The following is a 26738-nucleotide window of genomic DNA, read 5'->3' as shown; positions in this document are numbered from 1 at the left end:
GGGCCACTCAGCTCTTATGAAAAATGATCATCTATGAACACCATAATAAGTATGAAGAATAACTATTTTTAGGCTGCAGGAAAGTGAGAGAAAGTGTGACTTTGAGTAGATAGCATTGACTGACAGAGTACTGCAAAGTTGCCTTTTTTATCCATGCAGGATTTGGATGTGTTGGTGGCCTTCTGGAGATTGAGACTTGGGTAAGGCTCTACATTCTCCTGAACATACACAGAAACTACTGCTAACCTCAATAACTATGCTAATTGCTAATACAAGACTGTAAGAACAATTTAAAATTCTCAAATGTAATCACTTATTCTTTGTTTTTACATAATAGTAATTCCCCTTATTACACTTACTGTTCTCCCACACAGCAGTGTGATGTTGTCACTGCATCTAAAAGACTTTTAGGCAGGAAGTCAAGAAAAAACTATTGTTCTTCATTTTTTAATATTTTCCCACAATTCCTAAAATGAATTAGAATAAGCTAATGTCTTTATTTGCAAGTCAAAGCTCTACAAAAACCAGAAAAAAATTTTTATAGCACCTTCTAGGATTTTATTTCTTTATTTTTGTGATCTATTTTCTTAAAACAGAAAATGTGAACCAATACACGGTCATAAAAGCTGTTGTTGTTCAAACATTTGTTTTTAAACTTCAATATCCTAGAAGAGACACAAAAAACAGATTTTATTCAGACACAAACAGACACACGCACATTCTGGCTTCGTAAATACTGTACAAAGGCTACAAACTTAACACAGCCCACTTGAAACATGATTGGTTGATTTGTTTCCTTGCCCAAGATTTTCTGTCCCTTCATTTATCATAGGTTTGCTGATGGGGGTGCTCAGATGGAGAACGGACAACAGTTTGCTTCTCAGCAGGCCAGGGTCACATAACGAGAGGAGCAGATGCCCAGGTGAGAACAGCGCCCGCAGAGAAGGCAATTACTCTATCCAAGCAGAAGGGTTTTTTTTCTTTTTCTGCTCTCTGTGAGGGAGATTGTGAAAAGACACTGATGAGCCGTTTAACAACATCTGCAATTTGCTGCTTTGTAAGCCTCGTTTTCAGTTGAATTCATCAATACAGTTCTGCCTTTGCATACACACTCACGCTCCAGCAAGCAATCAATCGAATGTGAATGCCTGTTTCTTAAAAGAACACTTTACTGTTTCACATTTCAGGATGTTCTCTCTCCCTGCAGTTTCATTCCTTGTCTCTTTTTATATGCCATCATGTGACATGAGCAATAACATCACAAACTAATCACACATTATAAAGAAACCATGGAATTTTTGGTTTCTAAAACCTCCTCTCACGACTAATTTAATTAACATGCTACACAATGTACCAGCTGGTACTCTGCTTCTTTGTCCATAACACAAGAGAGAATTTAAGGAGAGACCTCTTTCTCACAAAACTGAGAGCTTTGGTGGGACAGTGATGACAAACATCGATTTATTTGAAAGATTACGCCTGGATGTTGTCAACCATAATGCCTTCCCTGCTTTGAAATGTTCGAGGTGTGACTGAGAGCCTGTTAATGGCTTGATCTGATTTGGGCTGAATGGCTAATGGATGAAAGCGAGTCTGATGTTTGCAGGCAAACAAGCAGATCTTTGATTCCCAATTTAATGATACTGACTGAGTGCCTTGTGTTGTTTGTTCTGCATTTTGTTCTGTACTCGTGAACTATTTGTGTGATACAGTATTTACTTTAAAATTAATGTGCAAATAATTAGACATTGTTTTTTTGTTTATTTTTTACCTAGTATTAGAGATATAGAGGCCTGACTTAAAGTTATATTACCATTGACGTTATCCAGTACAATAAAGTGTACTTTTACCATTTGTGAACACAAACTGCATTAGTAAAAAGAAGCAGATTGCTCCCACATGCATTTCTAAGTGGGTGGAGCATTGATAGTTCGAGGAAATGTACAACAATTTCTAGCTGAAAAAGTGAATGTTGATCATTTTCCCTCTGCAATTTCAAACCTTTGCAGCTTTGGCCATTTTCTTTCTACCTAATTTGTTTTTGTAAGAATTACTTCTACTGATGCATATTTCATACTAAACATGAGTCATCTTGAGAACTAACAATTTCTGGTAATTTTCTGAATTCTACATGTCGGCTAAAGAAAATGTGGTTTTATGACTTCAATGAAAAATATCTGTGAGCAGCATGTGGGCTGTAGTTATTTTGGTTTGATCAGAGGTCAGAATCCCTCACACTTCATAAATAGATGCATAGTGGGCCCATTTAGGGATAGAATATCTTACAATGCATTTATTTTGTTAATTTCAATCAAAAGTACACAATTGAAATAAAGGACATATATTTGTCAATTTTCTGTAACAATTTATTCTCAAAACTCATAAAAACACTTGGTGTGTCTTTTTATGAGTTCTAACATGAAGACATACAGACCAGCACTTTGTCTTCATGTTTTGAAGTACGTGATGTTTGTGATGTGTCAGTGTTTTACAGTGTGTTACTGTGTGTGTTTGAAGGCATAAGTTAAAACATTGTTCACTTTTTTCTCTTTCCATACTTAGTGATTGCCTGACCATCAAGAGACCTGAAGTGGTCAAAAAAATTATAAGATGGAGTTTTCACAGACATTTCCATGGTCTTGGTGCTTTCACTGCAACCGCTCGCCATGCCGAAGTGAGTAAAGTTTCAGCATGTTGATGTGGTATGGAGGTGCAATAAAAAATAATTCTATAAACTACCATCAGTATGAGATTGGGCAACTGTAGTATTAGGTCAGTGCTACAACAATTGAGTAGCATTCATTTAAATTTCATAGCATTCTCATCTGTTTCCCACATACACTATGTCTCTGAGTTGCAACTCTCACTTAAGTAAAATTTTTTTAAGTATCCAAACAATCTTTGGGAGCTTAGCTTAGCGGAAAATGAAAAGATGATGTTACAACATCAAATGGATATAATCATGATCTTAGAACGTTAGCCTCTTAAAGCTGTGTATCTTCATTTTTCATAGAAAGACAAGACAGTTAATTAGCAGTCAAAGGTACACTATATTGCCCAAAGTATCTGTTCATCCCGCCTCCCCACCCCCAAGTCATTTAGTTCATATATTACAATACCTTCCACAGCCCCACAGGTGTATAAAAATCATCACCAAGACATGAAGACCTCTTCAACAAACATTTGTGAAAGAACAGGTCACTCTCTGAAACTCGGTGAATGGCATCTGTGCAATAAAATCCAGTTGTGGAGTTGTTGGGGAAAAAAAGTCAATAATGCCCATAAACATGCTCTTAAACTTTGAGGAAAACCTTCTTGAAAGAGTTGAGATTGCTATAGCAACAGATGGTTTGCCAATGAGTTAAAAATTGGATGTCACTAAAATTTGCGTTTGTGAAGACAGAGGAGCAAATATGTATGTTATTATGAGAACACAATTATTCATTGTTTTAAATTGTCCCTTTCTTGCATTGGTTTTTCAACTTTTTTTATTTTAAATGATTTATTTCAAAGTCTAATAATATTTATTAGCTAACCCTCAAGGTTGCCTAGAAGCATAAGAAACAGTTGTTGAAGAAGCATTTTTGCTTGATGGACAGATGGTATTGCCACTGTTTCATTAAGAATGCTTTCCAGAAAGCTATAAATTGTCACAGTATTCCCATCATTTTTAACAATTTACTGCAAAACAGCTTTCTTCTACACATCCAATGATAATCAGTGTACTTGCTGTATGGCTTTAGAAGGATGTTTGATTTTCTCCATTGTTCTTCAATGGCTCCTTCTAATCACCCGCAACAAGATAAAGAGAAAGAGGATTGAATCATGGATGAGAGATAGTCATCCAGATATTTCTGCTACCAGGATAAAAAAAAAACCCTACCATTTGTCCCCATTTGACCGCGCTGCAGTTAATGAAGATTCTGCTCCAAATATACCAGCTTATACTTTATGCAATACATATAAAATGACTTTTGAAAGAATGATAGCACATCTTCACATCTTAGGGCAGCCTTTACCCTTTTGTGATATCTTTTTTAGTTAAAGTGATTAACTTTTTATTTCACGACCATTCTAGTTGCCTTGCGGTGTATTAAAACCCTTTATATTTTTACCAAGCAGCTATTTCATTGACCATTTCAGAAGCAAATTGATGCTGTGACTTGTTTTCTTTCATACTTAAATTATATTGAACGAGACCCAGCAATACATTTTTGTCCTCTGTGGAGGACATAGGTTTTCTTGTTCATAACTCTGAAACCATACATGCCACTGTGTTAAATCCTGTTGGTCCTTAGAGAGGACATCCTGGGCCTCGAAATGTGTTCATATTTGCCACAAGAGAGTCCCGATGTCCTCTCCAAAGGACATACTCTAAAAAATAAATAAGAACATGTTTCAGGGATGTTTCAATTGTAGTGATGTTTTTTCACTCCAAAGAGTCATGTAGTGTAAAAAAAACGAAATTCAAAAACTTTTTTTTCTCTGGGTCTCAGGAATATGGTAAAACATGTTGCAACAGTTTAGCATATTTACAAATCTTGTACAATGTTCAAAGAGGAGAAAATAGACCTTCATAAAAGCATATGAAAAAGCTGACTAAAAGTGAATGGCTCAGTGGTTCTTCAAGACATTTTTACATTTTTACTCATGTAAATGAGCTGCTGGAGAACAGCTTAATTTTTGAGTCATTGCACCTCATTTTAATGTTTAAGTCTTAAAAGAATTTTTTTCAAGTCAGTTTTATTAACTAAGCTTGTAACATTAAATAAAGACTGCAAATGATTTACTCGGATGTGCATGTATCTAAATGCAGTAACATTCAGAAGTCTTTTGAAACTAGACCTTGCTAACTTGTCAGCTTCATCAGCTTATTCCTTTGCTATTTTTTGTGAACCATTCACATCATCACAATGTTGCTTATACTTTACCAGAAGAGATGTAAAGTGCATAACATTTTGCCTTCACAGTAAACCCAAGGGTTATTATGCAGGTTTTGTCATATCACATGGTTTGTTTCAGGTGGGTAATGTCACTTGCTTTACTTGTTTCTGGCATCCCCACCATTTTTTTCCCCCACTGTAACAAATTTTTCCATCTCTCCTTCGCCATCAGATTATAGGTCTGCCTGACTTTGTAGGTTACTTCTTCTACTGGGTTCAACAGGCAGCCTGTTGATTAGCAAGAGTACTGCTGCCACCTAGTGACTGGAGGCTTATTTATCATTCAAGCATACATAAAGAATACAAAAAAAAAACAAAAAAAACATCCTGTTTCTGGTGCCTCCCAGCACCTCCCTATCTGTGCCACTATTTGAAGAGTGGAATACCCGAAGTAGAGTTAATTCAACTCAGAGGTATTTTGCCTGTCTTCTTATTTAAGATAGTCGAATCCACAGCTTACATGTTGAGAGTCCACATTGTCATGAATAAGCATTATTTACTGTATTTGTGAATACAAGTTTAACTAAGATTTTGGATCAAATAGTATTTTAAATAAGTATAACTTATAATAATAGTATCAATTAAATAAGTAAGTTAAACACTAGCTTGCCCAAGATTTTTTGAATTTACTAATAAGTATCTACAACTTAAACAAAAACTCAACAATCTCTGGTTACACGTGTTCTGAAGGATTTCTGTTTTCACTCCCATCACACTGCTATTTAGTTGACTTTGTTTTCTTACTGTCTTTTTCAAAATCCACTTTGATCTAATTGGTGGGATTGTTTAAAGGGCGAGGCCACTCTCATCGTCCTCATCTCACTCTCTTTTTCTCGGTGGGCGGGTAGTGGGCGCAGTGACTAAGCCAAGGTTAGCCATCCGCTCAATAATCCACTGAAAGCCCATATCCCTCCTGCCCACCCACCATGATTTTATCACTCAGTAGTATGCTATCATAAGTTTGCAGATAATAATATGAGAGGCCTGATACAGACGAATCCTGCAGAAGTTTTTCTAACAATTTACCCAGTGGCTTAACCCGTCGTTTGTGACTGCTCAGTTCTTCTTACACACACCCCATTTGCTCATATACAGATCTACAGCACTGTTAACATCGATTTTTGCACCTCTTAATGACATTGATTATTTACTTTACGGTGGTTTATTGTGGAAAACTGGCAAAGGCAATACAGTGCTGGCAAGCAAAAGCAACCACACAGTTAATCCTATTTCAAGGAATGTGTGTAAGCTAGTTTTCAAACTGTCTGGCATTACTCTTGAGGAGTCTTATCTCAGGGCACCAGGAACTATATTTACGTAGACCAAACAGGGAGACAAGGAAATAGGGATGATAGGAAAGTAAAAGAAACAGGGAAAGAAGCTGTGTATGGAAACCGAGATGCACGGGGAATAGAAAAGAAGAGAGGATGCGGTCTATTTTTAGGTCTGCACAATATAAGAGAGAGTGGGACTCACTATCCCTTCATTTCTCACATTCCTCCTTGGCACGTGCAACAGACACTCGGGACGACTCTGTGTGCCCAGAATATCAATAGGCAAGAAGCAGCTGGATCCTGGCAGGCTGACATCCTTCTGTCTTCTCCTGTCTGCAGAGTCGAGACAAGGACTGGGTGTCCGACAGGACTCGCACACATGCACATCAGAGGACATATCACTCAGTATAGGCAATAAACCAATAATGGCAGAGTGTTTGAAGCAAGTGACACTTGAACCGCCGAGTGAGGACATGATGGATCATGGATCATGGTTGAGAACTAAATACATGTGAAGTGACTCAGACTGAAGAAATCATTAATACAGACCTAAATGATCCTGTAGATATTTTAGAAGATTACAGATAGGAATGATTAATGCTCGAACGATTAGTGCTCCTTATGGTAAGCCCCCCCAAAAAAACCTCACAAACAAGATTAAGATGTTTTGAACATGGACAACTTTAAAGATTAAGCTGCCATATACAGGAAGCCAAGGCAGAAAACAAATTGTCTCGATTCATATGCTCATAGTGGAAGGCTTTATTAATAGCATATCTCGTCACCTTCACACTGTCGTGTTGTTCAATCTCCACTACTGATAACTTCATGTTCACATGGGTCTGCTGACACAAGCGAGGAAAGCAACTGCTAACACATCCAGTCAGTTCTCTGCAAGGAACAGAAGGACACTTTTCAGCACATTTGCAAGTATTGTTTGTCTTTTTTTATCCTTTCAAGGGTAGACAGTGATGTTTTATTTTCTTGTTTTTTGCATAGAATATAGGTGGCATGAAAGTTATTCTTCTGACTGGTCTTTACTGGGCGACAATAAGCACCGCTATCAACGTGTGACTACTTATTGTTTTATAGAGTGAACATAGAGTACAGCATGTTAAGTTTGTCTGTTGGGGAAAACAGAACCAGATTGTGTTAAATGGTGTAAAAGGTTTTTTTTGTTTTGGTTGAAGATTAGACAACTTCTTAAAGGAAGGTGTCCATAGTTACATTGTAGGTCTAAATATCGCAGACTGCAAAACAATGATTTAATTACATATACCTGTGGATAGTATAGACAGGTATTAAGGCTAAAATGCATAATGTATATTCTGGATGAGTCAATTGGGAGTAGGATTTACTAATAACTGACTTCTTCCTGCTCCTTTAGATGTGCCATATAACATTAAAGTAGGGCTGTAACAATTCCTCAAATGATTTGAGTACCTCGATTATTAAAATTCCTCAATGCAAATTATCTGCTTTGAAGCTTCATTAAATTATCTTTTACTATTTAGCCCACTGTGTTCCACCCAGGTGATTATTAATGTTGCGCAACCCTGTCACTTCTGCCTATGAGTTGTCGATGAATGCTAAATGCTAGCTGCATGACGCCCAATTTTCAAATTCGGTTTGTGGTATCTGGGGGGATTTCATTGATTGATTGTTTTTCGGGGGAGCTGCTGTCTAGTTTTTAGCGAATTGCGGTGAAGTGCACGTCGGGTGTATGTATGCAGGTGGAGCGGAGACATGCAGACAGAACACAGCAGCTGCTGCAGCTGATGGACTGTCTGTAAAGCTTAGCATAGCTTCACAGACGAACAGAAAAATTCATTTTCCATCATCCCGGTCACAATAAATGGGTGGCAGAGTATACCATATCGGAATGCAGCTGGCAGATGTTTTTCTCCCAGCTGATTTGAAGGAGTCAAATCCCATTGTGCCCATGGACACAAAAGCTGTAAATGGCTGGGAAAAGTGATCGCTCATGTATGACTAAAATAGTTGTTTACAACAGCCCTACATCAAAGTACTGTAACTGAAGAGCATGGTTTGTAATTTTACTACCTTCTTCATCTGTCGTAGTTATTTGAAAGATTGGAGGCAGAACAAAGCAACATTTAATTAATTTTTACCTTAGTCAGTGCTAAAACGCTGTATGCTGCAATTTCACTTCACAATTTAACGTCATAACATTGGCCTCTCTTTCTTGAAGTTCCTACTCTTTCCGACATGTTGCCTTCACCACGCCATCACAACAGTCTCTTTCATGATGCCTTTTACAACCATTCCTAGGAGTGTTGCACTGAGAAGTAGGTTAACCATGATGAGCTCAGCAGACCTGAGCAATCCCCCTAAAAACAACTTATCAAACCTCCACCCTTAAATCTTAGATCTCATCATGACTTGATCTCAAAAAATAAAAATATAATGATATCAAACCTGTAGAAATGTAGCAAATAAAATAACAGAAGCCATACAAAATATAAACAACCATACCTGGTATAATATGATCAAATATGAAAAGAATAAGCCTTTACACTTTGTATCTGTGTACTCATAAGTAAAATATTCTGGAGAAAGATGTTTGAATATTGCTGTGCAGGCTTTCACAGACCGCACAGTCTTCTTTTTGAAATGGGCAGATGTTAGCTAACGCATGCGTATAAACAATCATGCTCTGCCATTTTGCTAGCTAAAGGGGTTCTGGACACATCGTGGACGTGTTATGAGATAATTGTGTTTGACAGACGGCTGGCATGGTGGTCTTGGGAATCTGATCAAAACAGCCACCAGCGAATAACACAGCAGAAACAAAACAGAGGGCAGGAGAAAGCACAACCATTGCACACAGCAGCAGTGTCCACAGGAATGCCATCTCTCAATTAGCAGACGAGGCACTTTCGGCAGTCAGAGTCTGGGAGCCAAGAGGAATGAAATAATGACAAATAACTAATGAATGTTGTGGTAGAATTGCTTTGTTTTGGCTGCCGGCTATATTATTCCACAAAGGAAGATAATATGAAATAGTGTTTTTAAAGTAAAATTTAGCAACACTCTACAGTTGCCATGTTTACTGATTTTTTTTGACTAAATGTTATGAATATACAAGGTGTGTGTTAATGTATTGTTTTCACAGCTACTCATTAACTTTCAACCCTATTTTCTTATGCATTGGATGATTAAATTACAAACAGTATATAAAAATATCCCTTTTACCACAGACTAGTGGAAATTTCCAGAATCACAATAAACCAGATCCTTTAGTATGAGGTAAATGTTCTCAAGAACTAAGAAGGGAACTGTCTATTGTCATTTACTAAGTCATATTGGCTGCACAGTTCAAAGCTGTTTCATCATTTAGTTTGGGATATTGACTCAAAACATAAAAATAATCACCTAAAATCTAGTTTTCTAAAGAAAAACAATCAGAATCACAAACATTAAAAAGGTTTGAGTGTTTAGACCTTTAATCTTTGCTGTACAATATAGTGTTATGTCTTCAATTTATTAACGTTGTTGAAGGAAACAATGGTAATGTATTCATCTATCTGTGATGTGGACAACATGAATAACATTCCAGGGAGCCATCATCATTATTATGCCATTGTGGATGTCACAACCATTAAAAGAAGAAAACATAAATGTTTCAATGTCAATTGCACCTCAATTGCACCCCAAGATAGCATAATATTCAGAAGTTGATAAAAGGTTCAGATTTACTGAGTTAATCAGTTTAAAACATGCAATATTATGTTTTACTGACGTTGAGCAATATGTTAAGCTACTTAGGAGAGCCAGCTCCTTCTGGAATTTAAATGAAAAAATGTATGGCAAGACATTTGTCTAGATGTGAAAAAAAAGTTTTCTAATACCCAGCTCAAAAACAGATTAAGTCAAAATGACGTTTAGGCTCATAGACTAGATTGCATTTTAATATTAACTAACTAACAGTGCAACTGCTAGAATCAGTGGGTTGCAGCTAAGGGTGCATATAAACACAATTTTAGACCAAAAGTCTGTCTTTTTTTTTAAGATGAAAATGCAGTATGTCTCTACCATTTTCAAATGTACCCTTTGGAGTGATTTGGCTTTTATTATTTCTGCTGTATTGGATATGTGAATTGGCACTCAGTCGTGGCAGGCTAATCGCTGAGACATGATTGCTTCTAGGAAAACAACACCTCATTGTGGAGAGGGTCACCAAGCTGCAGGGGCACAATCAGGCTCGCATTCTCAGCTACAGCCACAGTCCATTTGGACGGAAAACGCTATGTCCAATGGTTGTTTGTTTAGGGAAAGCTCCCAATAAAGCTGTGAGTCACAAGTGAATCACTTCACACAGGAGGACAGATTACTGTACTCCAGCAGAGTCTAAATGCATTCCTCTCTTTTTCTGTATGTGAGGATAAAAGCTGACTGGAGAGGCACGGGGCTCTGATGACTTCAAAGAGAGGCGAGGGATCTGAGAGGAGGGGACACAGTGATGGAGGGATAGATGGATGCTTCTGTGGAAGCGGAGGGCGAGAGTGCACGCGTGTGTTGGGCACAGCCTGAGAGAAACAAAGAGAGAAAGTTAGTGTGATCTTTTCAGCATTTGAGAAACATCAAAGACCTGAAATGGAACAAAAGAGGGCATGAAGGTGGGAGGGGGAGAGTGTGACGGGGCGGAGGGGGATAAAAGAGACAGAAATGAGAGTGTGAATGCCAGTGACAAACAGGCAGTGATGAAAACTGGGAAGGCAAATTTGTGAGTGAAAGAACTGTCTTTACAAGTTTGGGAAGACAGACATATCTAAATATCAAGAACTTGCTTCAAGCGTGATACTGAGTGAAGATAAGATTTCTCTTTTTTCGGTTTCATAGTTAAAGACTTGCTGCGCCATGCATCATTTAAAGCTACGTCTGTGCAGTTGCTTTCAGAACAGTTAAGATATATACCTGGAAACTATGAGGGAGGTAACACACCAAGCTTCTACAATAAACAGACACAACACCATAAACATCAAGGCATAGAGACAAGCAGGCAAGTGGGAATTTATACACTGTTGACGGTGTGTGGGAAGGAGCAAAGCTTCACAAGAAGTGACTGGATGGTGTGTTAGAAGTGGAGACTGTATGGGCACGGTTTGGCTGCAGATGGTGTGTGCTGTAATGAAGGAGTAAGGCGAGCGGGGTTATAAACGAGGAGAGAGCAAGAACTTATCAGTAGTTTTATGTGAATATACAGACAGTGTGCACTTAATGTGAAGAGGTGAATTTAAAATACCACGGTACGTTGTATAAAGTTGTTTTTCTTTTTTTAAACCTACTATCTCTGTGCTCATTAACACCATCATGACAGAGCATGCAATTAGCAGATCTGGTTCAGGGCACTTGTTGAACTTGAAATAATGATTAGACTAAGACGATGTCTGAGTCAGCCTCTATCTGAATGCACAAGCTTCCTTACACCATTACGTAACCCTGACAGACACCCCTAAAGAGTCCAGCTGTGGGAGACGTATTCAGCTGGAATGGCTTAAAGCAAGTAGCAGCTCACTTTCGTTACAGAGCTGTTGTGCTCTTTCAAGTCTGGATAAAGCTTTAAAGACTTTTTCTCTGCAGACACACACTTTTGGGTAAATGGGAGCGAATATCTGGGTTCAGTATGTTACCCAAGGACACTGACGCACACGAGTGCTGAGGGTCAATCTGCTCAAGTGTTCATAAGCAGGATTCGTAAGTCAACATTCAAAAAGTGTCATGTGAAAGTTTAATACCTTTTGAAAGCTTTGAACATTTTTTTCAAAATAAAACTATTAAAAGTGGGGTGTGCATTTGTACTCAGCTCCTATGATTGAATACTTTGTATACTTTTTATGTAAGCAGTTGTGCTATAGGTTTTCCATTTCTGGACAATAAATAGAATAGCTTGACGCTTAAGATGTTGTTTTATAGTCTAGCCCTGATGTAACTTCTCCATAATGCTATCCCTGATCAGCTCGCTGTGTTTCTTGGTTTTTGTGATGCTAGATGTTCATTAATGTTCTTAACTAAACCTCTGAGGCCTTTACAGAAAAAGTTTATACTGAAACAAATGAGGTAACTCCTGAACTCTCGGGTTATGCTGACTTTTATTTACAGTATTAGAGTAATACAACATATACAAATTCACATACTGTTGTGATATTTTCTACTTAAAGAATATTTTTTCTGCCACACCTATTCTACTAATTTGTGTCAGTCTGTCAAATGAAATCCAAATAAAACACATTAAGGTTTGGAGCTGTAATGTGACAAAATGTGAAAAATATTTAGGAGTTGTAGAGCTGTGTGAATCCTTGGTTATCATGGCTCTCCTCAGTCTCCCTCCTGCTCTGCCTCAGAGGTCAACTGGAGTCTAAATCATTGTAATTTGGGGGTTTTCCATGATAAAAACAAGCAATCATTAGGGGACTTTCAAAATCAACTCTAAGCTAATTATAGCTATAGTATTTTAACAGCAGTTTGGAGCTATATTGTACGTTACATCATTAAAATACACTGTATTTTAAATCTGTCAAATATGCTTAAAGACTTACAGGTTTGAACTACATGAAAGACTGGCATAATATGGAGAAGGCCATTTAAAGCTGTTTTGGTTGAATTAAAAAGAGCTATGAGAATGACATTTTCTTGATGTAATCTGTGTGAGAAAAATACTTCTAAATGTATTTAGCAACATATTTTATTGCTCACATATCAGCATCTAATATAAAAATGTTTTTCAGTGTCCTAACTTTATAACTTCCTTCTGTTTCGTTACTAGGTAATGTTTGAGAGTCAAATGTTTTCATTTTTATTTAAACTTTACATTGTTGTCCACACTTCTTTAGAAACAGGCTTGTAATGGCATACAGTATTAAAATAATTCTCTACAAATGGTTTCAGATTGTCACTTTAACAGCTCTGGCTCACAGCCTGGGATCATTTATAACTTCAACCAAAATAAGCTGAAGCGTTTCAGGAGTTGTTTTTGCTAAATGAGGAAAAAAAAAAAGTATTAAGATACAGTAAGATACAGAGTAACAGTTAAAATATGGAGCCGATAATGTCATTTTATTTATTGTTCTTTCTCTGCTAAGCATTATGTGTATTCATGAGATTGTAATATTGCCTTGAAGGAACAAATTAAAACAGGAAGAAGGAAACAACCCAAATAAACCACCATCTACTCTACAAACTGGTGGCATATTGAAACCCTCAAGTCAAATATGGTATTTAAATGTCACTTTGTTTTTTTTTAATTCCCTAAAGCACTCTGTCTTCTGTACCTGTCTCGCTGAAATGGGTTTGGCTTTGCATATTACTTCAATTTCTTTCCACTGTGAAAAAAGTAGCCATGGGGTAAAATCTGAAATGATAGAGGTCTGATTATTATTCTTGTAGAGGATTTGGTTTAAATCCTATCTATTTAAACTATATTTATTTGTTAGTGCTCAAATGATGAAACTCACGTCGTTTCAGTTTCACCCATCCCTATATCTACTGGCGTACCCCAAGGCTATGTGCTCGAGCCTCTCCGGATCTCATTACTTAAATGAAATCACATCCTAGTTCTCTTACAACATCCCAAAACCTAATGGAGTCAAAACAAATTGCTGTTTCTCTTGATAGTTCATCTACTGCTCCTTCCAACCAGGTTAAAAGTTTGGGTTTTATTGTTAAAAGTACCCTATCATTGCAATCCAACATACACAATTTCATGGAATCAGTTTGCTTCCATTTCCTACTATTCTACATCTGTACCCTTTTCTCACACCCAAGAGCGCCACCGTTCTGGTAACCTCTGATTGCATTCTGTTGTGGTTATTCTAACCACAGTTTATGGGGTTATTTTTGTCCATTCACAGATTCAAACCTCAACTGCACCCAGAGTTTTCCAGAATACCTTCAACCACATTGCCCAATGTCTGACAGCAGCTTTACTGGCTCTCTGCATCGGTTATGGTCATTTGTAAAATTTTACTTCTGACCTTCATGGCTGCCAACAACTTTGCCCCTGTGTCTTCCTGGGCACATTCATACTAAGGTACACAGTGATTCTAGCAGGTCTGCAATCAATCTCACCCCATCTGCCAGCTTAATTGTCCACTACAAAAATGGCCGTAGCGGACAAGCTGCTCAGCTTCTCGCCAATTCTGATTTGCACAACTCCTCCAAATCCCGTTTCCGAACTAACCTTTTCAGGCCAGACATGCTCCATTAAAGCCTGGGGCTGAAACAACCTCATTGTTTTTCATTTTTAGCTGCACCTTATAAATTTGTTCCTCTCTCAGGCCTCTTGAATTATGAGTTTTTTCAACTGCAGTGTGATCATAACTCTTTTTCTTGAGTTTTCACTAAGATCCTTATTTTCCAAAATCCTTGACAGCCTCTTAATCAGTCTTTGGCTGATGTAACTTATCTCATAATAAGTTAAAATATATATATGTATATTTGTAAATATATGATTCTGTGTCAAGCAGTCCTTGTAGCATCAGATTTTAGTGTAGGATTTGAGACTGGAAATCCTGGTTTTGAAAGACTGAGGAATCCTAGTTTGAGATCGTAATTTTTCATACCCATGCAAATGACAACAAGTTTTTCTAAGATATTCTAGCTAAATTGTAGTAAGAATATAGCATCATCAGGGAAGTTATCATTTCGTCCAGAAAATATAACATACCGGTAACTTCTAGGGACTCTAGCTCAGGCTACTGAAGTCAACCATTAATCCAACTCTAATCATTTGTTTTCTCAAAGACATGTTAAAGAGAACATCTATATCTGCATACATTCAAAGCAAAATCACCTGGCTCACAATCTGACACACAAAGCGCTCCACTTTACACAAAGATTTCTCTCTGATCTACCAATTATGGATCATTCCACCTCAAGCTCCCATTTTCTCTTGGTCTTAGTGATCTTCTGATTGCACGCCAAGGGAGAAAAGCTTTACAAGAACCCTCAAATCTGGCTCTTAACTGAGAAAACGCTGAAAATGTATTCAGTTCCCTCTGCTTTATGAGTCATAAACGCTGTGGGATGGTTTGGAAATTGTGTTGATAACGTGGAAGGCTGATGAAGCAGGTGTTTAACGGATGCAGATTGAAAATACAAAGGAAGTGCCCTTCAATGAGACGATCTGTGTTGATTTTTAACCATCTTAATCAAGAGTCTAGGTCATGATACCTGAGAAACATTTAAAAAAAAAAAATCCAACACAAGCTACGTAATCCGAAATTGTAATAAAACGTAACAATGTGAACGCTCTCTTTTTCTTTTTTTTACAGAGTCATGCATACATATCAATTTACATAATCCTCAAAAATTTGCAGCTACTGTAAATTTAATAAGTTTATTGGGCTGTGCTGTAGTGATACTGAGAAGATTGAGGGTTTTGTCTATGCAAAACAATCTCTTTTACACATTAACCTAATCAATTGACAAATCAATTTATGACTCGATGACTCGGTTTGTCTTCTCTGTTTGTTCAGTGCCTCATTACTTACACTCGCTGATGGGGCAACAGTTCAAATCTAATCATAAGAACATGAACATGTTTGTTACTTTAACTTTCTATATCTATTGTAGCTAAATGTTGTAAATGCTTGCAATCGCTCAGCTTTGAACACACAAATTGGAAAATAATGGTACCAGACTCACAATACACACATATGCAAAAATAAAAATAAAAAATCACAACATAACACAAAATTTAAACAAATCTGTAGTGATATAAACATATTTTATAGGATTGTGTTTGTGTTATTTTCTTTTTTTCCTCAAGCACCAATATTTAGCTTTAGTCTTTCATAACTAGTGGTACTATCTATTACTAGTGATAACGTTGCTGAATAAATCGTTATGTAGTCTTCATAAAAGTTACCCCTTGCCTACCTATATCTATCCCAAGGTAATTTATATAAATAGAAAAAAAGAACTGGTCTCGACGTTAAGATGACGCTCTTGATTGTCTCATTTTGGTTGCTTAAAAACACAAGTCAGTACAGTTTGACAAACTGAGCTGCAAAAAAAAAAGGACACAGCAATCACATCACATTTATATCTGTGAAACAGTTATCTAAATAACTATTGGCAGACAGAAATAATTAGAACAATGATCATGTTTTTATTAATTTATTACATTAAAGGCAGTTTTTTGAACAGAGGACGGTCTGAAAGCAGAGGTACACAGCTGGATTTTTTCATAGCCTCTGCACAGAAAATGAAATATTGAAAATGATGCAACATTAACAGTACAACCATAACGTGTCGCATTTTATTTGTTCATGTAAAGTGGAAGCAATGGCATGACTACACAACATGCTGACGATTTGAGGCATGTTTCCCTTGGGGACTGGTTAATTTTACACCAATTATTGCAAAGGAGTGAAACAAAAAGTCACAATAATGAGATGAGTAAGGCTCTGTATTTTGTTAACATCAGGCCTAAAAAAAAAAAACATTTTTCATTTATTTCATTATTTAACAAGGTTAATTGTCCAGCACAAGTATTATCTACTCCTTCAGGCATAGTTATTAGCTGAACAATAAAACAGACAGCAAGTTCTTTAAAATGCTATCCATTAGTGTATTTTCTCACAATGCTATAAAACACAGAAGGGTATTGAAATAGGAGTTGCCAAAGCATTTCACAAAATACAAAATACAATGCATTTAAACAAAGGCTACAGAGAAATACTCGATTATGCTTTGTGTGTATCTGGGTCACTGGCTTCACAAGACGCACAGGAATCAACCTGAAAAACTCCCGTTTGTGAAACGCATAGAAGACGAGCAACTTTTGACAGATTTCAGCAGATTCTGGAACAAGGAAAATAGATATATCCAACATAGAAGTTATTTATGCCACATATTTGGAATAAGTTTCAACATATAATTCTTGAGACATGTCTTTCTTCAAATTATTAATGGCATTCTTAAAGCTACTCTGAAGACAATATAATTGTTTTGTTTTGAACTTATATTGAACTGTGTTTGCCTTTTGTTGGTATGGTTTTCAAAAATAAAATATTAAAGTTTTTTTTTATTAAATTAGGTAATAGATATGTTTCTCTTTTTTCCATTTAACTTTTCTGCTTATGTTTTTAACTCAAAGGACTTATAGATGATGCAAGACACTACTCAACTGTGTCTACTAACTACAAAATTAAAAACTTATAATACGCTGTGTTTTTACTGGGAGAAAATAGAGCAAGACTAATAAATACGGCACGTGCAGGATTAATGGCTCTGGACAAATATAGAATCCAAACTGGCAGCTGGAGGACCAATTACTGGATACCCTACGGCAGCTCAGATGTAAGTAAGAATGGGCTGATGTCTCAGCTGTCAGTTAGCAAGCCACTGAGGATGATCAAATTCTAATTTACTGCAAAAAATACGCCAAACCTAATAATCTATTCTGTTTTGTTTTGAGTCTTTGGAGAATGCGTTTCCCAAGAGCTAAAATTATCTTTCTGTGTAAGCAGCGTCGATTGACGTTAACTTATATCTGAGAAACTGTTGGCTGAAATGTTGTTAAAAGTATTGTATTACATTTCTAGTAATAGCAACATTTGACAACAAATAGCTGAATAATCGATTTTAGAAGATTTAACATCCAGAATCATCTCAGGTTTTTACTTTTGCAACCAAAACTGACAAGCCAGAAAAACCAGGCAGGTACTCTGCAAAAAGAATCTGATAATTAGAATGTTACAAACTTCCTGTACTTGATTACAAATGCACATGTGTGCTCACACAGACACATACATGCAAAGACACAAACATAATCACAGACGCACGCACAAAGTGAGAGAAGATGTTCCTGCTCCATGCTGAGTGGCTGTGAACCAAAGCTGTTTTAGGCTTGCATAAAAAATTCACAACTCTCTCTTAGCAACATTCGCCCTACATACAGCACTCACACACATTGCAGCGTTATTTATGGTGCTCGCATAAAACGACCCATAAAGAGCACAACTTGGCATGACTTAACATTAAAAGAGGCTTTAAATTGTAAATAATGGGGAACAGCATCATATATTCAGGTATTAAATCCAGTCAATGCAAACTATTTTGGCATTTTTTTCTTCTAAAAATTTGGGGGACTTCAAGTTTATCGTTTCACTTAACACTGTTGAGGGATTAATTTTTCAGAATTGCCAGTCCTTCAAAGACAGATTCATCTCAAAGCCGTATTTGTTTATTTATCTGTACCACTTGGTTTTTTTTTCAGACTGCTTATGTGCATTCAAGCAATTCTCATTTGTCCTCGATGCATACTGGCATCTGTGCACTCATCTCCTCTGCAAGCAGGTCAACATCCAAGTACACACACAAACGCCCACCCCCACATATCAATGTTCATTAGACATTAATGACAGGAGTAGAGGAATGGACAAAGCAGGGAGAGAAAGAAAGACTGAGAAAGTGAACGGATATAGTTATGCTCCCTGTGGAAAGACTATCAAACCACTATCTGCTGTCCTCGACCATAAAGCTCCCTCTGCTCGTATTACATAACACATCCGCTACTATGCTGTATTCACACATCACCAGATACATAGTAGATGTGGCTCGTTGCTCTCTATCAATGTTTCTTGCAGCATTTTCAGTGCGTACTTATGATATTGATGTGCTGGAGGTCTGAGCAGCAAAACAGGACCCTGGAAGTGTGTTTCCCACTTGAGAATTCACCTCATCTCATTGTCTGAAAAGTCTTCAGAGCACCTGTTCATCTTGGCAGCATCCGCGTGTCTGCAGAGAGTGTTCGTCCAATTGCAGTTTCAGTTAAGCCCACTCCAGTATTATGATTGTGTGCTTAATGTCTTTCAGTCTGTTGTGTCGGGTGGGACACCGAGCGGTGGCCATTTGTATGCATGCGTTAAGGAGGACAACAGACTTACAGTGAATGGATTGTTTTAAAACAATTATTGTTCCCCCAAACTTGTACAAAAAAAGATAAAAATGCAACAGTTGAATCCGTCACTATTATTATGTAGTTTTGCAATCAGTTGAGATAATTGTGACAATTTTTATGTCAATATAATTGCCTTCAGTCACTTGCAGCAAAAGAACATAGTGCAACTAAAGTTGACAGCGTTAACTTGATGACTTGACAGATGGAGGTTTCAGCTGAACTGGTGTTATGTTGTTGCACCAGGCATAACACAGAGACTTTCAAAAGAAATCACACCCCTAGAATTTATTAATTTTCAATCTAGTTATAGCAGCAAACTTTAATGCATTTTATTGGCATTTTATGTAATAAAAATTTGGATGCGTGCTTATTTTTAGCCCTCTTTAATCTAAAGTACCTAAATAAAATGCAGTGCACTTTACTGCCTTCAGATGTCATCGAATTATTAAGTAGATGACCTCTAAAAAGCGTGGAATGCACATGCATTCAGCCCTCTCTGAGTTTAAACTTTGTAGGACCAGCTAAGCTTTCGGGATATAGGGGACCATCATCCAGTGACTGAAATTTTTCCCCATTCTTCTTTGCAGTATGGCTTAAGCTCAGTTAAAATGGATGTAGAGCATCAAGAAATGGCCATTTTCAAGTCTTGCTTAAAAGTCACAGTCGGTTTTAGTGTAAGAACTTCAGTTGGGGCCATTCCAGCACATGAATATGCTTTGATATACACTTCTGCACAATATGTCAAATAGCAAATGTCATCACAGCATAAGTTTGACATTTTACAAAAACAAAGGAATGCATTAATGAAATATTTGGTAGGCTATTAAAATTTCAGTGTCATGCGTGTATGCTCTGAATTACCATGGACAAATCCAGTCAGTTGGATGGACTTTCACGGCCCACATCTAATGCCCAGTTTAGTGACAGTGATGGTAGAGCTCTTGAACACTGGTGGCATTGGGATAATACTGCATTATTCAGTGATAGCATTACAATTACATGTTTTTTAATATTGAGAAACCATAATAATAACAAAAAAATAAATCTATTTTAAGATTAGGCTTGTAGTCTTACTGGGTGGTGAACCTCTAGCCTCTAAAGCCTCAAGTCTTTAGAGGCATCTAAAAGGTTTTCTTACTGGATTACCCTGTGTTTTGCTCCGTTTATCTTCCTATCAACACTGACCAGCTTTCCTGTTGCTGCTGAGAAAAAAAAGTCTTCCCCATAGCAGGATTCTTGGAGCAGATGGTGTGCTCAGTGTGATCTGCAGTGTTATTTTTCTGCCACGCAAAACATTCGGATTGGTTACATAGTTACATTTTAGTCATGTGTGACCAGAACACCTTCTTCCACATGTTTATCATCATCTCTACATGTGACCTGAACAACAGAATATTTTAATGGGAAAAAAAGGCTTTCTTTTACCAACCACTTTCTGTCACTCTTCCTTAAAGGACAAATTTGTGCCGTGATTAATTACTGGTTGTCTTATCAACAGATTCTTTCACCTTAGGTGCAGGTCCTCCAGAGATGTCATGGACTTCTTGCCAGATTTCATCTCTCTGCTGTTGTTCATGATGCTGTTTGTTTACTCGTGTTCACTAAAAACCTCTGAGGTCTTAGTTGGAAAAATATGGAAATTAAATTATACGCTGCAAAACTGTTTTCTAATCAGGTGACTTCTGAAGTTAACTGGTCGCAATAGGTTTTATTTAGGGATATCAGATTAGACAGTTTCTGACTATATATATATATATATATATATATATATATATATATATATATATATATATATATATATATATATATATATATATATATATACTGTAGTTTCTGCTCTATTTTGTCAGTCTGAAAAAATTTTAGATTTTTTTTTTATTTAATATTTTGCAAAACTATAATTAAAAAAATAATATAAAATTCAATAGCAGTCTTATTATGCAGGGTTAGCCTCAATTTTGCTTCTTTGTACATGTAATTCCAGAGACTCAACTGCACAATTAAAAAGTGCAAGGCGTGCAGATCAATAGGTAGACAAAATAAGAAACATAACATGTAACTATATATCTGGACCTCAAGTTGATATTCTTTCAGGATGCAGTCAGAACCTCATGACTTTGTATATTTTAGTAGTGTGTACTATAGGCTAAAGCAAATTGTAACAACAGTCTTCGGATAGAGGCTTTACTGACTAAACTAATTCCATCAAACCAGTCTCCTCAAATCTAGCTTCTGAAACTTTTGACCTCTAAAACAGCAAGCGTTGCTATTGAGACAAACACAGCAACACTTCTTGTCCCACACTGGCATAGAGATTGCTTAACGCAGTGTGAGTGCCATAAAAAACAAAAAGCCTGTCAGTCTATATTATCATGCTAAGTGCATCCTCTTTCCATTGTGTGGGAGCATTTTTGGATGAGAAAATAGAAAGAAAGAAATCCAATCATTGCTTGAGTCACCCACAAGTAAAGGGACCAAATGATCACCACATTGGACCATCTAAAAGTGAAGTAAAACAGGCAATTATATCTTCATACACAACCACTCCTGCTGGTATTCAATACATTTGCAGGTCGCCATCAGCTCTAATCCATTGGCATTGGCTTTTATTTGCCAATACACAGCATGGTTTACATTAGGAGATAAGGGAAAAAAATTCCAACCATCACACAAAGGCAGTGCCACTAGGGAACTAAAACCCCTCCCGGTTAAAGCAAAAGCAATTTTCTAAATGGCTTATTTGTAGGTTAATCTTAAATCGAGCTTTACAGCTTTTGTACAGCAGGGAGAAAAATTGCAAACATGCAAACGCCTTCAAGAAGCAGTGTAAATAATCTCCTAAATATATATAAATAAAGCAACTACACTTGGCTGTCATGGTTTGAGTAAACAAATGTTATCTTCCATGCAGATTAAAATCTCATTAATTTGCTCAATGTTGGAGCAGTGCCAGATTAAGGTGTCTCAGCAGTGAGGCCATTTCACTCTCTCTGCTACTTTTAATTACCTAATGTAGCAACATATTTAACAGTGAAGAAATACATGACTTTCAGTGTAATAAGAAATGTTTTAATTCCCTTTGACTTCCTTTATGTTCTCTTAATGTCAGCATAACAAGGGGAAAAGACATCGTCCAATAATATCCAATGATTCTGATATTTAGACAACTGCTGGCAATATAATACATGCAGATTCAGGTTTTTTTTTTATTTTAGAAATATAGCAGACTGCTTAGGGCACCAGTCTGTCTAGGGGGGAGGCTCTGTGAGCTACAGAGTGGACCCCTCCTTGTAAAGAGCGGCAGCACTGTAATGATATAGAGTATATTTCACCACTGGCAAATGATGCCCAATTCGAAGTCTGACTTGAGATTCCACATTCATGCTTAATTAAAGGGTGAATTCACTGTTTTTAAGAAATCTGGACTGAATTTTATCAAAAACTATAACTGGCCAAACTGAACTAGATTTTTCTACTGTGCACAGAGATTCTTAAACATACATTTCAAACAAAATTTAAGATGTATGAAACCTTTACTTCATTAACTAACTCGCAAAAAAAAATCACAATGAGACAACTCTACATTGAGACAAGTATGTTATATATTTCTGGATTTCCATATTCACACAACTACGACAACATCTCCTATGTCTTATGTTCTGACACAAGTATCTGCAGTTTCTATGCCACATCTCATTATCAAGCAAAATTGATTCCAGAGAGTCATGCATGCTCACACAAGAGTGAGCTAAAAATAGCGCCAGTCTTACCTTTCTGTACACTATCATGTTGGGGGATTCATCCGCCACCCCGTTGGTCCCCTGCCCGCTGATGTTGGTCTGTGCCATGATCCTTTGAGTAAATCTGCCACGGGAAATATCAGGAGCTCCTGTTGTAGGCAGAGAGGGATATTTTGGCCCATCAGAGAAACAATGCAGCAGCAGCCGACCAAACGTGACTCGTGCTTACCTTTGGCAAGACGGGAATCATAAACAATGCTAGTGGGCTGGATCATGTTTCAACACATTGGACATTTTAACATGAATTGTGAAGGTGAAGACCCTCAAACATTGGCAACTCATATAGTTGTAGGCACTGGCTGATATGAGATGGGATAACCAGAGGTAAAAATGCCCCAATTTCACAGTGTTTGCACAAAATCACATACCATGATAAGAACTTGTATTTAAAACAGCAAAGCATTCCATCTTTTTACAGTTGCTAAAATAAAATAAAAAAAGCCCAGTTTGTAGAATCAATATGTTCTTTGGAAGAAGTAAACACAAGAATAGCGAGCTAATATTAAGGATGTACCAATCCACTTTTTTCAGTTTTGATACTGATACATATATCTGAGGTTCAGCATCGGCAAAAACAGATCTTATAAAGAAAGAAAGAAAAAGGAAACGCATTAATGTATTAAATGACAAATTTATTTTATAACTGCACCATTAGAGCACTCTTAAATATACCAACAGCTTCACATGCTAGGTCAAACATTTAAAAACAACACAACTTGAATTTGTTCAGCCAGTGCAATTTGTATAGCAGCGAGTGTCAAAACAAATTATAAAGAAACTGACAAAAACAATAGGCTGACTAGCTTGGTCAAACATGCAAAAAATTAACAGCAACAATCCTTTTTTCTAATGATTCAGAAAGTGCAATTAGTTATTCTAAACATAATGTAAAATAATAGCATGACCTGTCTCACAGCACAAAGAATAGAAATAGACTGAATAGATCTGTCCTCATTTATCGGACGCATTATCATGATAGCTGATCTATCTTTTTTTTTTTTTTTTATCGGGACTGATCCAGATATAAATATTGGATCGGTACATCTCTAGCCAATATGAACCGGTTAATTAGTTGTTATCTGCTCGGGTAGCCAGTCTGCAGTTTGTTGCAAATTTTGCTCTTACTTAGCTAAATGATGTTTAACCACAACTCAGCAAAGGGGTCCATTTTACTCATTTAGTGTTAGGGAAATGTGCAGGAGCCTTAGCAAGATGAGCAGCAGTGCAGAACAACAGGTGGGGAAGGGGCAGGACTGCATTACTTCATACATATGAGTACATTACTCTGGGACTTTTTCCAGTATCTCTTGCAAAGGACATGAAGTTACAAAGATATGGAAATTATGAATTCAAGACAATAAAAAAAACATGATATATCTTATAAATACAGGAAACTGACAATGCTTCAATGACACTGTTTCAGAAAATGTGTCAAAAATGATTTTATACAAAGCCCTGCTTGGTAAATAGAGACAGTGGTTAAAGTTATCTGTGGGCAGGACAAAAGTTCACCCTAAAATAATTGTTGTATCGGCCACTGTTTCATATGGACTCGTTTTCTGCGTTAGTCTGAAACAGAAACATTGTAATTGTAATTAGAGATTGCATTGATTGGATGTTTGCAATGGAAAGATGAGGAAAGATAAGGTGAGACAAAGACCTTAACAACAGTAAAACACACCGTCCCTAGAGGAGGTATCATACTCTACAGCGCAGCTTGGAAACATCCATTGGAGTGGGTCAGCCATTGTCAAAATGAGTAAGACTTTGCAAAATCATCTGCAGCGTTGTTATTCTGCCCTCCCATTGACACGCTCACGGCATCCTTGTGTAGTCTGCAGAAAGAGCCACCTTATAACATTCAAAGAGCGAAGTCATGCGACCTGCCTTTTTACCGTGAGGCCATAGAGTGGTGCCGTATTGGGCTTTTACTACAAAGTGTCGATGCCCTTTCAGCACTACGGACAGCAACCGTAAAATAAAATCCTCGTCCCGTTATTATCCGCTCCCCTTCGACCAACGCGCGAATACAGTTGGAACCACGATCACCGAAGGAGAAGAGACAGAAAGAGAGGACAAGAGGGGAGAGAAGAGGGAGAGGCTTACCTGAAAAACAAGCCGCCCGCTTTAGGACGCCTGAATCCCGGCAGGGTTGGAAGCCTGGTCCTTCAAGTTCAGTGTGTCAACTGGCGGACATAGGAATGTGAGGGGTGTGCATTGGCAGTGGGAAGAAGCAAACATTCGGCGGACGCTCGGTGTGTGGTTCAGTTCAGGCTCGGGCTCTGCTCTCGTCCCCTCGAAACGATGCTCAGAAGAGCGGGCGCGTCGCCGCGGAGCGCCGCGAGCGCGCATCGATCTGTGTGACCAATGGTGTGTGAGGAATAAATTACAACCTGTTTTGGAGGCGTGGGGCTATTTTTCTGGCACAAAATGTGACTGTTATTAACTGCGGTGATAGCTCTGACAGTCAAAGGTCCTTTAGCGATAGAAATAGACTACTTACAACATGTTAAAGGAGACTAAAAGGGTTCATGGAAACTATAGTGGAGCTGCAGCAATTTACGTCCCAGCTGGTAGTGATAGTAGTCGGCTAGTCCACAAAGCCGACCTTTATTTAAGGTGGTAAGAAGAAGGGCATTCAAAAATTCAGTTTAAGGTTTGCATAAAGCCATGTAGAGGAAGATGGTGCACAGGAATATGTGAAACTGAGACTTAATTTTTGGTCTTTGCATCGTCATTGAATCACCTTCATCCCACCACTAAGCATGGCAGTGACAGGACCATGCTGTGGGAATGTCTTTTAACAGTATAGAGAAAGAAGCTGGTCATATTTTATAGATAGCTGAAAGTAGGTAGATAGATACAGGGCAGGCCTCGACAAAATCAGACTGCAAAAGTCTTGAGTTTTTTCCTTCCAGCAGGACAACAAATGTTAAAATGGAATGCTTTAGATCAAACTTATACATGTGCTAAATTGGCTCAGGTAAATCCAAACTGTATGTACAACTGACAAAAAGCATAATGAAAATTTGCAGATGTCTTAAGTTTTTGCCCATTTTTTCTAAAATAACCAAGGTCTTCAAATATGTAAAGCTGATAGTTTAATGTTAGTTTAGGTCTGCCAACTTGTGGGATTTTTAGTATTCTTTTTAGATTCAAGTGAAGAAATTGCAGGCTGCTAACAACAGACTCTAAAGATCCAATTTAAAATAGATTCTTTGCTAAGCTGTCTGTTGTCTGTGTGTGGACAAAACACTGCTGCAAAATCAATGATTTGATCTTGGTTGGGTTTCTTTAGAGGGAAATGTTTGTTTCCCCTCAACTGGTTAAAAAACAAAAGAAAGAAAAAAAACAGAACCTCACTGCACTATGTCATAGGATCAAACTGAAATGTGTGCAATTGAATTTTATTCTGTCGGTGTGCTTTTGCTGATTTGAATATTTAACATTAATTCAATGCATAATTTGGACTGTTTTGTTTTGCAAAGTGCCTTAAGATGACATTTATCGTGAATTGGTGCTGAATAAAGAAATTGAATTTAACTGACTTATAAAGGTAGGAGGTTTTTTTTTTTCATTAAATGTTTGTAGACAAGATTATTAAAATATTATGGAACCAAAATAACTTTTAATCCTCTGATAATATTATCATGGTTAGTTGTTTTCAGGACCTAAAACCTAGGAAAGATAAATTGCAAATTTTAAATGTACAAGGATTAAAAACTCAGTTAAAACAAAATAAAAAGATGCATGGTGGCTTCACAGATATAAAATAATACTAATAACAATAAGA

The 26738-nt window shown here is 37.2% G+C and overlaps 1 protein-coding gene across 2 annotated transcripts in view; it reads right to left on the bottom strand.

Annotated features, from left to right (window-relative positions):
• The window catches only part of rgs7a (regulator of G protein signaling 7a), a 56063-nt gene extending 30784 nt beyond the window's left edge, over nt 1–25279 (bottom strand). The window contains exons 1-2 of one of the 2 annotated variants that reach the window (XM_032553676.1): nt 25052–25279; nt 22916–23034 (exon numbers count right to left, since the gene is read on the bottom strand). In XM_032553676.1, coding sequence (XP_032409567.1) covers nt 22916–22993 — 78 coding nt within the window. In that variant the 5' untranslated portion in view covers nt 22994–23034; nt 25052–25279. The remainder of the gene's footprint in view (nt 1–22915; nt 23035–25051) is intronic. The other variant, XM_032553675.1, reaches the window with a different exon arrangement.
• Between the last annotated feature and the right edge of the window lie 1459 nt (nt 25280–26738).

The sequence above is a fragment of the Xiphophorus hellerii genome, chromosome 22 (genome assembly GCF_003331165.1).
Source record: "Xiphophorus hellerii strain 12219 chromosome 22, Xiphophorus_hellerii-4.1, whole genome shotgun sequence".
Taxonomy (NCBI): domain Eukaryota; kingdom Metazoa; phylum Chordata; class Actinopteri; order Cyprinodontiformes; family Poeciliidae; genus Xiphophorus; species Xiphophorus hellerii.
Note: the sequence above shows the minus strand (reverse complement) of the source record. Positions and strands in the feature narration are given on the sequence as shown.